Consider the following 14,116-nt stretch of genomic DNA (forward strand, 5'->3'; position numbering starts at 1 on the left):
TGCAGTGTACCGAATTTTGGGGAAGGGGCTAACATTTGAAGGTGGAAGGCTCTCTGATTGAGTCTGGGAAAACACCCCCTGCTGTAACGGCTCCTGCACTGTACACACCCCCAAGAAACCTATAACAAGGCAGAGAAGAGCCAGAAAGGGACTGAAAGACCCTCTTAGATTCTCAGCAGCACATTCCAGCCTGGGGTTGATGCATGGCCTGGGCTGCACCATCCTTGCCCGCCCCCTGCGCCCAGCTCAAGCGTTGCTCTTGGAGGCCTCCCCTTGTGTATTTTCTCCCTTCCACCTTGCCAGGGGCCCTATCTCAAGGATCTTTGTCCATCTTGGGTGTTGGACCATCCACAGGTCAGGGATGCTCAGTTTTAAAAAGAATCATTGCTGACTTCCCCAGGCATTGCGATCCTACAGTCTGTAGATGGGAGAGGGCAGAGAGCCAGAGCCTGACCTCTTGAGCCCGAGGGGCACCTCGGAGTGGCGAGCAGGTCCTCTGGCAGCCAGGAGTTGTAATGGTGCAGCTGGTGGAGGGTAGGGGCAGAAGGGCGGGAGCAGCAGCAAGATGGCATAAGAAGCTGTTGGAGAGACTTCGCTGGCTGACTCACCTCTTCATTTGAGTGTTCATTCTTTCATTCATTCCACGAATAAACACAAGATGGATTTAACGGAAAAAATTCTCTAGAACTTGGAGCCTTGGAGTTGTGAACGGGCTTAGACAGGATATAGGGTGTTGCCCTCACGTTGCTGAGGAGGAAACAAGCCCAGAAAGTGCCTCAAGCCTATTCCCAGGGGTCTCCTGACAGCTGGTCCTGGGAGCCTCTCTCTGGGCCCTTGCCCACATGCCCTTCTTTAGCCCTTGGACTTCACTGTCACTGACGTGGGGGTGACCCCCCCAGCCTAATCCTCCCAAAGGACATCTCTCTGTAAAGTAGAACTTTCCTTCTGTATGATCTTAGCATAGGAACCTCCCTCTCTGATGGGAAGGAACCTCGCTCTCTAACCCAGAGAGTCCCTTCGCTGGGAGCCTCTGTCGTGGTGTCAAAATTAAAGGAAGAAGCATATGTAAAGAATAAAGCCCTGTGACCAGCATATTGTAAGTGTTCAATAAACACCAGTCTCTCTCTCCTTTCCTGCCCTTTCCTGTTTGCCTTCTCCCAAAGAAATAAGTGCTGAGGACACAAAAGGCATGAAGATCTTCTACTTTATAAAGTGCAGATTTATTTGCGTGTATGTGCATTCATTTATTCTTTCATTCATCATTTATTAAGGGCAGCCATTGTGCCAGGACTGTGTTAGGTGCTGGAAATATGTTGATAGAAAGTCCCTTTCTAAAACATTCACGAGCCTAGAGTGAGAGTGGTGTTTATTAAACCAGGGCTTGGCAGTCTCAGAGAATTCCAAGGGGGTGAGGGGTAGCAGAACAGTGAAAGCCAGTTAGTCGCAAGGCTCTGGTATATGAGAAGGAGCAAACGCTAGCGTCTGTCTTGGTTTCCCCTCAGCCAGATTCCTTGCTCTTAGAGGTCAAAGACCGAGGCTTAGACGTCACCCTCAGCTTTTAGCACTCTCAGTACAGCTTAGATAGTTAAAATCGTTCCAGTGTGATTCAGGTAACATTAGTTCAACTGAGGCTGGAAAGGGCTCTGTGAGTGACACAGAGGAGGAGACGGAATCCCTGCCTTCAAGTTGCACACACAGCCCGAGGCGGGGCACAGCCCTGTACACCGGACAGAAGAGAGCCAATGCCGTAGCTGCAGGGGGAGGCGTATGATGGCTTTGCATTCTGTGTGTGCTTTGTGGGGAATGTAGGTGGAGACGATGAGCTCTGACCAGAAGAGGCATAGATGAGAAGGAGAATATCAGTAATTCACATGTACAAGACAGTTCACGGGCCTCAAAGACCTTGACATCTTTATCTCATTGGACCATTCCGATAGCCTTATTGCAAGGCCAGGTAAGGATTATCATCTCCATCTGAGAGAGGAGAAGGCAAAAAGAAGAGATAACGTATGTCCCTGTCGGCCAGATCACAAGCTAGTTGAAACTTCTGAAGGAGAAAGCCACTGTGGCCCGCAGATCTGTCCTGCCTCTTTAGAGCTGGGTTTCTATCACCTCTGCTCCCCTCTGGGCTCGTGCCTTGTGCTCCGTCCAAGGTCCGTTAAAATACCAGCTTTGATCTTGAAGATCCTGCGCGGCCTGAGCTGGACTCTGAGCACGGGTCTCTGACAGTGCCTTTGAAAAGGCAGCTGACGTCAGCCAGTGCCTCCTGCCGGCTCCCCCTGTACTGGAGGCACCGCGGGCTCTGGCAGCAGATATTACTTGGATTTGAATCTCGGCTCTAATCCTTTAACTGCGCAGCTTCAAGCAAAATGACTTAACCCTTCTCAGCCTCTGTTTTATCCCCTGTAGAATGAACATCTTAATGCCTACCACATACAGGCCCGGAGAGCACGGTCAGTGACTAAGAGCCTGCATGGGCCCTGAGGCCAGAAATACTGGAGTTTTGAACCCTGGCTTTTCCGTAGTCTGATTTTGTTACCTTGGGCAAGTTACTTAAAACTTCCTGGGCCGTAGTTTCCTCATCCAAAAAGCAAGGTCAATGCCAGTACCAACCATTATGATTCTTAAGAGAATTAAATGAGCAAATGCATGAAAAGACTTCCGCCCAGGGGCTGACACATAGTAAGTGCTCAGTGGGTCCAGCATTAATGATGTAGGATCATTTGAGGATTCGCATGAGATAATGTGTATATGGTGCTTGGCACGCCATAGGCAATCATTGTCCTACAGCAGAGCACGGATGTGGTTGTCTTGGCGTATCTTAATCTTTGGTCAACCCCTCCTGTCTCCTGGAGATTGCTACTCTCCCTTGTAAGTCCTCAGAAATCATATTTGAATCATCTATTTTATAGGTACGCCTGGGCTTGATTTCAAGCTCGCTGGTCTGTGGTTGACTGAACTGCCCCGCTTTTCCTGGGCAGAATCCCAGCCTTCCTATCTCCAGTCCTCAAGCACTCCTTTTGACCCCTTTGATTCTTCAGACATCACTGTTCATGGCTCAGTTTTCTCTTTGTCACGGCTCTCCTCCTGGGGCCTGTTCCACTCAGAGCTCTTTTCCACCTCCTCCAGCCTTCAGTTCACTCTCACCAATACACAGGAGTGCTCACAAAAGTTGGGCTTTGAGAGAGCGCTAAGAGGGTGAGTGGTGTCCCCGTGACCCAGGAGGTCCACAGCCTGCCACTGCCTCACTTACTGATGGAGTACGGCCCAAACCGCTATGCCCAGGGCCTCCTAACCCCGGGTGGCAGGAAAAGGTCTAGCAGTGAGAACTGGAATTGTTTCTCTTAAAGGTATTGGCCATCTCCCACTTTGAAGGACTTTCTGCACTCTTGACTGAATCAACACATGAGCCACAGTTCATCCTAGATTGTTCTAAGAGCTGATTTCAGAGTGGCAGGGCAGTCCAGGACCCTCCTTCCTCTTTTTCCCTAGCGTTCATTTCTCTGGGGCAATGGGGAGGGGGCTGAGGGACAACTCCAGGCTGTCCCTTTGTTCCTGCTCGGGGAGCCGGGACATGCGGGAGTCACTGGGCTTCTCTTCATTGCCAGAACAGGACTGTGCTTCCCACTTGAAACAGGGATTTGCCTTGCTGGTCATGGGCTTCGGTGTGGCTGTGTGGCAGGCTTGTTTTCCGCTGGCTTTGCCAGTCAGAGCAGGTGGAGGTGGGAGAGATGGGGAAGGGCTCCTTATTAAGGGCAGTGGCTGGCCCCTCTGAACACCTGCTTTGAGCCTGCCGTTAGGTGCTTTCCACACAGAAAACAACCTCAGCAGTAGATAGGATCATCAGATGAGGATGCGGGCTCAGAGAGAGGAAGTGAACGTGTCCAGATGACAGGAGAGCCTGATGGAGTTATGAGAGAGGCTGGCTCATTCAGGAACCACAAGTGGTTTCTGACTGGACTGCGCAGAGGAGAAGTAGGTAGGAGGGACAGACAAGGCTGCAGAAGCGGGTGAGAGCACCTGGGAACTGCCCCGTGGCGCACAGGGGCTCCTCCCCACTGGAGTGGCCTGGGGTGCAGTCCCTCAACCTCGGAGTCACCCTCTTCCTCTGAACCAAGCAGATCAAATCGTTCCTGCTCTCGAAGGGCTCATGGCCTGGAGGCAAGAGCCAGCAAAGCCAAAGCCATGGATTGACTTGCTTGGGAGATGTCAGCCGTGTGGTGAAACTCTGCCCCCCCCGCCCCCGTAACTCCTGCCCGCAGGTGCTCACTGTGCCCGTGGCAGCCCTGCAGGCTTCTGAGGGCGGCCCTTACGCCGCCTGCCCGACTTATTCCCACCACAACCCCTCAGTCTTCCCACCCAGCCAGTTCTGGTCCAGAACCAAAGGCCATGTCATATGCACACAGTGCCTGTCTGGCAGCGCAGGCCCGTGATGTTCCGCATATCCTTGCCATTTGGATGCTTCCTGGGTCCAGACAGTTGGGCGGGGAGGAAGGTGGAAGAACCGTAGATGAAGAACCAGCCCAGCTTTGGCCACCAACTGGCAGGGGGTAGGCTCAGAGCTCCTAGAGGTGAGATGAATCCTGGTGATACCCTCTCCTCCCAGCTGCCCCCCTGAACGACTGTGGATCTTCACAGACACCCTAGGAAGGTGAGAGAAGGTCAGAGATGAGCTGAGGGTGTCCCACAGAGTGGGCATTACGTGAGAAGCCTGTGCAGTCCGAAAACTGCAGTCAGCCGAAGAGGTGTAGGGAGAGAGCAAGCCGTTGGGAGTCTAGCAACCCTGAATTGTTTGACTTTCAGCAAGTTACTTTACCTCTCTGAGCCTCTACAAAGATAATAAGATAGATTTTGCAAGACTGCCATGAGGATTAACCTGTTTCATTCAACACATGTTTAATGAGTGTTCGCTGTGGGCCAGGGACATCGTGCTGGGTGCTGGGGATATAGCCGTGACCAGGACGGTAGCTGTCCTCAGAGTTTCCGTCCTAACCAGGAAGATGATAAACAAATAGTAACTTGACACTGGGGTGTTAAGATTAAAAGGTTTAAACGATAGGTATTTCAATGTAAGGTACTAACAAAGAAGATGTTCAGCGAGTGTTGGTCACCTTTCCTTTTCAGGGAGAAGCAAATATGTCCTTTGAAATGGGCATCTACGGTTCCTCACAGTGGGGAAAATACCTTGACCCCCACGACTAGGGATTTGGGCCAGCTCCTGCCACCCCAGTTTTCCTGGGCTTCTACCCCATGGGGAGGGGGCTCTCTAGGTCCATTCCACCTCCGCTCTGCGGTTCTGACTCCCCGAGGGACCCACCCCACTGTGAGGGCATCCACATGAGCTGCAGGGGTTTTGTCCGACCCAGTACCTCAGGCTAGAACAGCCTCTCCTGCCTTTGCCCAGCAAAGCCCACCCCAGCCTTCACGCACAAAGAGCCCTCAGAAAATGGGGAGGGATGGGGGAAGGACCTGAGGAGCTGTTGCTGATGGGGATGCCATCCCCCTGCCTGACCAGCCCTCCACCTTCCCTAGACCTTATCACCCATCAGGCTCCAGTCGGAGCTCACCTCTTCCCTAAAGCCTTCCACGATCCCGGAGCCAGTGGGGACCTCTCCCTCCCCAAACCTGTGCAGGTCATCATGCTGCCCACTTCCTGGTCGGTCAGTGAGCCTCCATTATGTGCCGCTTGCCTTCCCATATGAAGATAACTGCCCCACCCCAGCCCTCCCAGCCCGTTCCAGGCCCCAGCACAGAAGCTGGTGACCGTCCTGCTGAAGGCTTCCTAGTCTCCTCCAGGTGTAGCACCCTGTCCTTTGCTTCTGTTCCCAAGTCTTTGTCCTTACCCTTGTCAGGATGGTAATGATCTGTTGCCTATGTCTTTCCACTACTGGACTGCACATCACTCAAAGCCGCCTAACCCAGGCCTGGCACTTAGTAGGTGCCTAGTAGATTCTCACTGAAGGAATGAGACCACATTTGTCCCAGCCTTCCCTGGAAGCACAACGGGGCTAAGAAACAGATGTGCAGCTACGGCAGCAGATGAGAGTGGCCGATGCCTTTTGAGAGGGGATGCTGGGGCCCACAGAGGGGGATCCACCTGCCGCTGTCTCTTTCCAAGGCCTTTGTGTACTACCTCCTTCATTGCTACTAGCTGTTCCCATGCTCAGGTCCTTTTCAACAAGTGTAATCATCTTTTTTTGGCCAAACCCAGTGTGCCTCTGTGCTGCGGTAGGGGTATGCTTTAAGTATTTTGACTTGATTCATTTTGCATTTAGGAAGAAACTAGGACTATACCTATAGCAGAGAAACTTCCTATTTACTTGCAGAAATGAATGGAAGCCTTTAATACTTTTTCAGAAAAAATCTAATATTATTAGCCTCTTTTGTTTCAGCCGAAATCAGAAATGGTACTTAGTGTCCAAACATACATTTTGAAGATACAGGCGATTTTTAAGCCTCCTGGAAGTAACACAAGCATTAACTTTTTAGACGGGTTTTCAGGAAGAATAGCGTTAGTCCAGTTGAAGGTAGACAAGAACAGAGAATGGTGTAATTTTATTTATTTGTTGTGCCAGTAAACGTTTACCAAGCCCCTTACTGTGTGCCACGACTCCCATTTCATGGGAGAGGCCTCTGGGGCTTAAAGAAGTAGAGGAACCAGGATTTACACCAGGTTTTCTAGCACTAAACCCAGTATTTGTCCATCAACTCAGCTGTTTGTATGCTGTGTAATAAGAGTTTTACGTGTTACATTCTCAACTTGTCCAGAATCAGGACGTGCTGTATTTGTCTCTAGGTCCCCAGTGCCTCTTCCAGGGCTCCATCTTGGTCTACAGTCAGGGATTGTGTGATGAATGGGCTCATGAATGACTGACTGAAAAGACAAGCACTATCTTTTATACTCCTTCAAAAGCTTTCTTTACCCAGCTGAGAGGTTTCTCTCCATGGAAGGTATATTTTCTCCAAAATAAACCTGAAGTGGATCAAAAGGCTTTTTTTTTTTTTTTTTTTGATTCCTACTCTTCCCACAAGTGAAAAAAGTTCCTTTGTTACTTAAAATATCTGCACCAGATCGTGCAATGCGTCTCTTAGCGCAAGTGCTTATTATTGTGGCTAATTTGGTCACGTATGTTTCAAGGAGAACAATGCCTCAGAAATTTTTAAAAGCAAAACAGCAATCTGAAGCGTTTGTTGTAATGAGATGTAAATTGCCAACATCATAGTGGAGCCTACTAAAATTTGCAATGAAGTGTTTTTTCTCCTTTTTAAATTAAAAGCACTAGAGGCCCTCCCTCCTCTCCCCAAAGAAACCACATGCTTTTTGTTCCTTTTCTCTCTGATTCTGTAATACTGAACACCCTGCTTTCCTGATTGATTCATTCCTTCATTCATCTGCCATTTTCTGAGCCTGTGTCGGAGCCTCTGTTCTATGCCTGCCTCAGTGCCAGTCTCTCCAGAGGCATTATCAGGTGGCTATTGGCAAGTCCCCGTTTTACAGGTAGGAAAGCTGAGGCTCGGAGAGGTGAGGTGGCGTGTCTCAGGTCACGCAACTTGGATCCACCCCCAGGTCTCCTGACACACCCCTTCCAAGATGAGCCTTTGGTTGGTCTCTCCTCCTTGCTGAGGCACCAGGTACCTTCTGTATACAATGCCAGAGGAGGCAGTTGAGGAGAGGGGTGGGATAGGGAGGGGGAGAGGGAGACGCGAGAGGGAGGGGATATGGGGGTATATGTATACGTATAGCTGATTCACTTTGTTATACAGCAGAAACTAACACACCATTGTAAAGCAATTATACTCCAATAAAGATGTTAAAAAAAAAAATCCCTGGCAGCCACCAGGTATTTTAAACAGTGCTGATCGGGTACGTTAGGAAATAGTGTTCCTTGAGAGCCAGAAGATCCCAGTACGATAGCCTCAGTATTTGACAAAACTCCGTTGGTCCCTGAGGAGACCAGCACAGGGGAGCATAGCGTGGGTGTGCTGTGGAGTGCAGGCACCTGCTCTGGGCTGGGCCTGTGCTAGGCACTTGGGGCAAAAGAAGACCAGCAGTGCCCTGGCTCCCAGGGACTAGCACTGACTAACTGAGCACCCAGTATGACCCTCGTGTGGGGGAGGGGCAGTGGGGGAGAGCCACTGTTTACTGAGCACCTGCTTCGTGCCAGAGTCTGGATTAATCATTTCCTATGTAACTGGTTTAATCTTCAGTCTGGCCAAGTTGCTGTTGTCATCCCTCCTTTCAGGTGAGGCAACAGAGTCAGAAGGGTTAAGTAATTACTGATGTGTAAAATTGCCTGTCGAGGATTGAATTGGAACCAGGCCTTGTGTGGAGCCCTGGTCTCTGAGGTAAAAGGATGCAGTCTCTGCCTGCCCTCAGGCCTCACGGTGGTCTAGTGAGGGGCAGGCATAGAAACGAATGAGTGCATCTGATTATCATCAGGGGAGGGGAGCGTTCGAAGGACCTGGTTAGGCCACTTCAGAACGGAGTCTTGGAAGAGGGGACCAGCGGAGGGTGGAGCCAGAGAGGTGACCTTTTGCTCTCAGCCCTTGCTCTTTCTGATGTCCCTCACGTGTCCCCCTGTAGCCATCTGAACTGTCCGTCCCCTTGGCTAGATGTTTCCAATTTCTATTTCACAGCCCTCGCTTCTACTTCACGGCTGCAAACAGGTTTCAGATATTTGGTAACAGCTTCCCTCCCACCCACCCCGACCACCGCCCCCAAGCACCTCCACTCAGCAGCAGGGCTTTATTTCAGGATCTCTGCTCCAGCCCACTGAAGCCTCTTTCTTGCCCTCAACTTTCTCTCCCCTCTCATGTTATGAAGAATTTACTGAGAGCTTGCAACGTGCCAGGCCTATAGCCCTAGGTGCCAGGATTGCAAAGAGAGTGAAACTTTGCCCTTGAAGAGCTTCACAGTTTGATGTGGACAGCAGATTGGACGATGATTGCAAGTACAACTTGCTGGAAGTATTTACAATTTAGAGACCCCCTACTTGGTAGTGATCAGAGCAAGGCCTCACGAAAGAGACACCTAAGCTCTGTTCTGGAGTCTGACCAGGGGCTTGGCAGGCAGATGAGGGGGCGTTCAAGGCCAAAACAATAGCACATCCAAAGGCTCAGAGGCTTGGGACAACACAGCATCTGGGGGGCGTGAGCAGTGTCAGGGGAGAGCAGGAATTGAGTGTCAGACGTAGAGAGGAGGCTGGTTATTCTGGGCCTTCAGGAGGCTATCTATGGTGTGCAACTTAATTTTGAGGAGAATGAGAGCCTAAGCCAGGAAGGACCTAGTCGTGAGTAGATCTCTTTAGCAGCTATTGTGGAGATGGATGGGAGAGAACTAGGCAGAGTCAGAGCTGAGATGGATTCGATCTCTTCTCCAACACCTTCCTCTCATAGAAGGAAAAGGAGGCTCCAGAGGAGGGAGGCTATCTTGCCAAAGATTACCTGTGCTCCAGTGGCTGCATGGACCACCCCCTCTCAGCCCATTCCTTTTTCTGTGTTGCTGAATGTCAGAGCAGGAAGAGACCTCAGATGCCAACTTGGCCAGGCCCTTTTGGGGAAACTGAAGTAATTACTTCTTCCCTGATCTAAGAAAAGATCAAATGCTCCACTTGAGTTTGCTTATATCTCAGAAATGCAACTGAGATCTCACACAGAGAGAAGATAAAGTTTGGCATCTGCTTCTGAAACTTTAGAATTATTCATTCGTTCTTGTCATTCTTTTATTCATTTAACAAACATTCAGAGAGCACCTCCTCATTCCAGGTGCTGGGGACAAAGAAGAATAAGCCTTAGGCCCAGCTCTTGAGTAGGTCACGCAGAATGGGGAGATGGTCTCCCAAGATGAGCCCTCCTTTTTTGTCAGCGCTGTGCTACTCCCCAGCCATGCTGCGTTCAGCTTTGTGTGTTCAAACTTACATATTGGAGACTGCAGAGATCTGTCTTGCAAATGGCAGCGGCCAGCAACTCAGGAATGATATTCTCGTTCTGGGAAGCCCTGTCATGAGGAATTTTTGTAACAGAATCACCAATACCTTCCCGACCACCAGCCAAAGCAAGGGCGTGGCAATTGAACACAGAATTGCAGCCAGATTGTTGGTGAGGGCTTCAGTACACAAAGAGCTCTGTCCCAAGTGGCCCACACGGTAGGGATAAGGGAAGGTTGGACCCTGAAACCCATTGGTTACTTAAGTTATATGCACAGCCCTGGGGACCGGCTTTGGCAGTAGCTGAACTTCTGCACCCGTTAAACCCTGAAGTATTTGCATAGGGAGAATTTCCAGGATGCTAAACTCTCCGTTGGCCTTTGGAGTTGCTCTCCTGCAAAAGTTAATCTAGTCATTTGGCCTTGTTTACTCATTTTCATCCTGTTTCTCTGCCCTTTGGTAATCAAGACACAATAGGCGATTTGAAAAATAGTCCATCATTTTTAAAAGCTAATGGAGAAGAAAATATCCCCCTTAGAAACCACCACCATTTATCTAGCTGCCTTTCACAGTTTAAACCGTGCATAATTTGTGTTCATTGCATTAAAATAAAAATCAGGGTAGCTGCTGATTCAGGCAATCAGGGGCTTAATCTGTATTGTATTTTAATTTCTTGGTTGAAATGCTCCTGCCTAGATACTAGGTCTTGGTGGGAGGGGGAGGCCTTTGCATTTCTCCCCGCCCCCCACCGCTTTCCTATCTTCTGCCCTGGCCTACTTCGCATAGGCTGCTGAGATGGGGGTTTTGGCAAATACACAATTTGCATACTGGAGTCTTTGCCACCCGGTCTCCACCCCAGTCTTAACAGGACCTCTTTCCTCTGCAGGAAGTCGAGTCCCCTGTGTTTTCATTCAGACAGTGACACCCTAGAAGACTGCTTCTCATTCATGCTTAATTAGCTTCTCGTCCATTCTTGTCTTCCAGTTTTCCACCTTTTCCCGTGACATTCATACCTCATATTATTTTCAAGCTTGGGTTTAAGTGTAGTCCAATGGACAAAAATAAGCCAACATATTTTTTGTGTGCTGCTATGTGCTGATAGATGCCTAGTTAAAATATTTGCCTTTTCTTTTCCTTGGAGTTCTAGACAGATCTCTTTTCTTAACTGCCTAGGTCCCGCCATTGACTTGGAAAAAGTAAAGTCAGAATGTCTCGAGCCCGAGCCGGAGTTACGGAGCACTTTCAGTGAGGAAGCAAATACGTCGTCCTATTACCCCGCTCCTGCACCTGTCATGGACAAGTATATCCTAGACAATGGCAAGGTAGTGTTTCAAGCTCACTATCCATTCCCTGCAAGTGTTGGTTAGTCAGTGTGAAGATGGAGAGTATGGTGGGAGCTTCCCGAGACACAGCCTGGCCAGTTGGCCTCCTGGCCTAGCCCTGAGTGACTGCTTCCAGAATCCATGTGTTATAACTAGTGGATCTTTACTAGGACTTTTTCTTTCTCTCTTCCTTTTCCTTTTTTTCTTTTTTTTTGGTAAATATTGGGCCAAAGCAACTGTAAAACTAAACTGACATTTAAAAATAGCTTATTAGTGAGAATGTATTTTAAAATGATAATGCAATGAAACCAGATGCATAAAATTTATAAGGTGATCTAGAAATATCTGATTTACAGATATGGATACGACTCAATATTTATCCATTCACCGTTTACCAAGTACCTATGTGTTCTAAGCCCCGCCCTAAATGGCAGGGATACATGGGACTTCCCTGGCAGTTCAGTGGTTAAGACTTCACCTTCCAGTGGGTGCGGGTTCAATCCCTGGTTGGGGAGCTAAGATCCCACATGCTCGTGGCCAAAGAACCAAAACATAAAACAGAAGCAGTATTGTAACAAATTCAGTAAAGATTTTGAAAATTGTCCACATCAAAAAAAAAAAATCTTTAATAAATAAATAAATAAATAAAATGCCAGGGATACAGAGGTGAATGGGACATGCTCCTTACCCCTAAGCTGCTTTCAAGTTGTACATTCAGCGTGGTTAGCCCACAGTCCTAGGACCACATATAACTCCTCACATTTTTTTGTAAGACTCTTGAAAAAATGTTATGAAAGAAAACTTAAGCAATATTAGTAGTTATATTAGTACAGGGGTGAAAAGTAATGGAATAGCCTTTGGAAGTCTTAAAGTCACATGATGATATAGTAGCAGGGCAGGGAGAAGACTTCTAATATTCTTCCAACATCCAAATGAATTCGTCTTGGAGGAAATATATTGGATCCCTTTGTCTAGGCACTGGTCAGATGCAGTTTTACTGTAATATTCTCTGCTACCATGGCATACATTACAGACCTCACCTCTCCTCCTCCCCAGAGACTCATCTGTGTCAGTCTGTTTTTCTTGCCTTATGCTTCAAAAGGTCTCTGTTTACCCAGTATTGTTCCCCAGTGGGTTGATGAGAAAGAAAAGGTTGTTTTATTTGGGTTTGTCCAGATACATCCCTGCAGCTGGCCAGACTGAGCCAAAGCAAATAGCCAAAGCTAAGGAAATGAAACTTGTTAGTCTTTCAAGCTCTCTTGGAGATGCTGCCCTCATCTCCGTGGAGCACTTCCTCCCCCCAGAGGGCCAAACCATAGGCCCATTCTGCCTTGCCTTGCTGCAGCCAGCAAGCTTTAAGAATCTGCCTTGTAGGGCTTCCCTGGTGGCGCAGTGGTTGAAAGTCCGCCTGCCGATGCAGGGGACACGGGTTCGTGCCCCGGTCCGGGAAGATCCCACATGCCGCGGAGCGGCTGGGCCCGTGAGCCATGGCCGCTGAGCCTGCGCGTCCGGAGCCTGTGCTCCGCAATGGGAGAGGCCACAACAGTGAGAGGCCCATGTACCGCAAAAAAAAAAAAAAAGAGTCTGCTTTGCAGGTTAGAGGCGGCATGACAGAGTGGAAGTAGGCAGCCTGGAGCCTGAGTTTAAGCTCAGCTCTATCTTTGTCCGACCTGTGTGACTCTGAGTGGGGTTTCCCTTCTCTGGGCCTCAGCGTCTCTGTCTGTGCCAGATGGGATCGGATGGATGCTCTCCATAGTCATTAACAGTGACTCAAACTGTGTGTCTAAGTTGGGTGAACCTTTCCCAACTGAAGATAAAGAAAAGACTGTTCTGTCTTTGTTGACTTCTCTTTAGTCATGATCACGTTGTGGAATGACTATAGACGTTTTCTTTAAGCAGCTTCGAAGAGAAATCTTTTTCTCTCTTGTTTTGAAGACCGACGGACAGTTTCTGAGCATTACGAGGGTCTCTTTTGCAAAGGATCATTTTTCCTCCAGGAAAATGGGTCTCTCAAAGGTCATTTAATTTTTTCACTCTCGAGTTGCACAACAAATCTTTAAAGTGCCAACTTTCCTTTTTCATCGATTATTGCCAGCACTTTGCTATCAAACTAACCTGCCTTCTGTTTGCAGCTAATTTGCAATCAGAGAAATTTATTAAGGGAGAGGAAGGAAGCAGTCTTACTGGAAATGGATGGCAGCTTCCTAGAACAGCAGTCCCCACATCCCAGAAGCAGCCATCATTGTTCTTGGCTCTGCAGTCATTTCTGACCCTTCCTTCTTTCTGCCTTAATCTCTGTGCTGCCTAGAGCATGGGGATGGGATCCATTTCCTAGCAGGAAACTGGTTTTGTCCTAAATAACATTTCACAAAGACAGTTTTTTGATCAAGTCCCATCCCACCAGTTGCCATACTTTTAAATAACCTCCCTTGAAAGCATAAGGCTAACATTTTGGTCAAATGGGGCTTTATGTGAATAGGGCTTGCCATGAAAGCTACTTTCTGATTTTGCTAAAGTGCATTGCTTTTCTTTGTCTTAAGATATTTTATTTCAAAAACTCATTGAATCATATAGCTGCAAAGACCATTAAAGTTTAAATAGTCTAATTTATACATGGGATAGATGGGGAAATACATCCAGAGAAGGGGCTCGTCTATAGTTATACAACAGATCAGAGGCAGGCAGGCAGGAACTAGAAGCCAGATCACCTGGCTTCCAGGTCAGTGCTCTTTCCAGTCTGTTCTGCACCCCTGAAAATGGGGCATGACCCGGAGCTTTGTTGACCTCAGGAGCCCTTGTCCCAAATGCCCCAACCTATACCTGTGATTGGTCTCACCCAGGGCCACTTCTTTCTGTGCTGTAAAATTG

General features: G+C 48.6%; 2 protein-coding genes across 5 annotated transcripts in view; both read left to right on the forward strand.

Annotated features, from left to right (window-relative positions):
• AGBL4 (AGBL carboxypeptidase 4) overlaps positions 1-14,116 on the forward strand; it is a 1,394,453-nt gene that overhangs the window by 1,160,379 nt on the left and 219,958 nt on the right. The window lies entirely within an intron of this gene.
• The window catches only part of BEND5 (BEN domain containing 5), a 47,692-nt gene that overhangs the window by 21,298 nt on the left and 12,278 nt on the right, over positions 1-14,116 (forward strand). For all 4 annotated transcript variants that reach the window (XM_049700154.1, XM_004273885.2, XM_033435558.2 and 1 more), the window contains one exon: positions 11,100-11,248. In XM_049700154.1, coding sequence (XP_049556111.1) covers positions 11,100-11,248 — 149 coding nt within the window. The remainder of the gene's footprint in view (positions 1-11,099; positions 11,249-14,116) is intronic.

Source organism: Orcinus orca, chromosome 1, assembly GCF_937001465.1.
Source record: "Orcinus orca chromosome 1, mOrcOrc1.1, whole genome shotgun sequence".
NCBI classification, from domain to species: Eukaryota; Metazoa; Chordata; class Mammalia; order Artiodactyla; family Delphinidae; genus Orcinus; species Orcinus orca.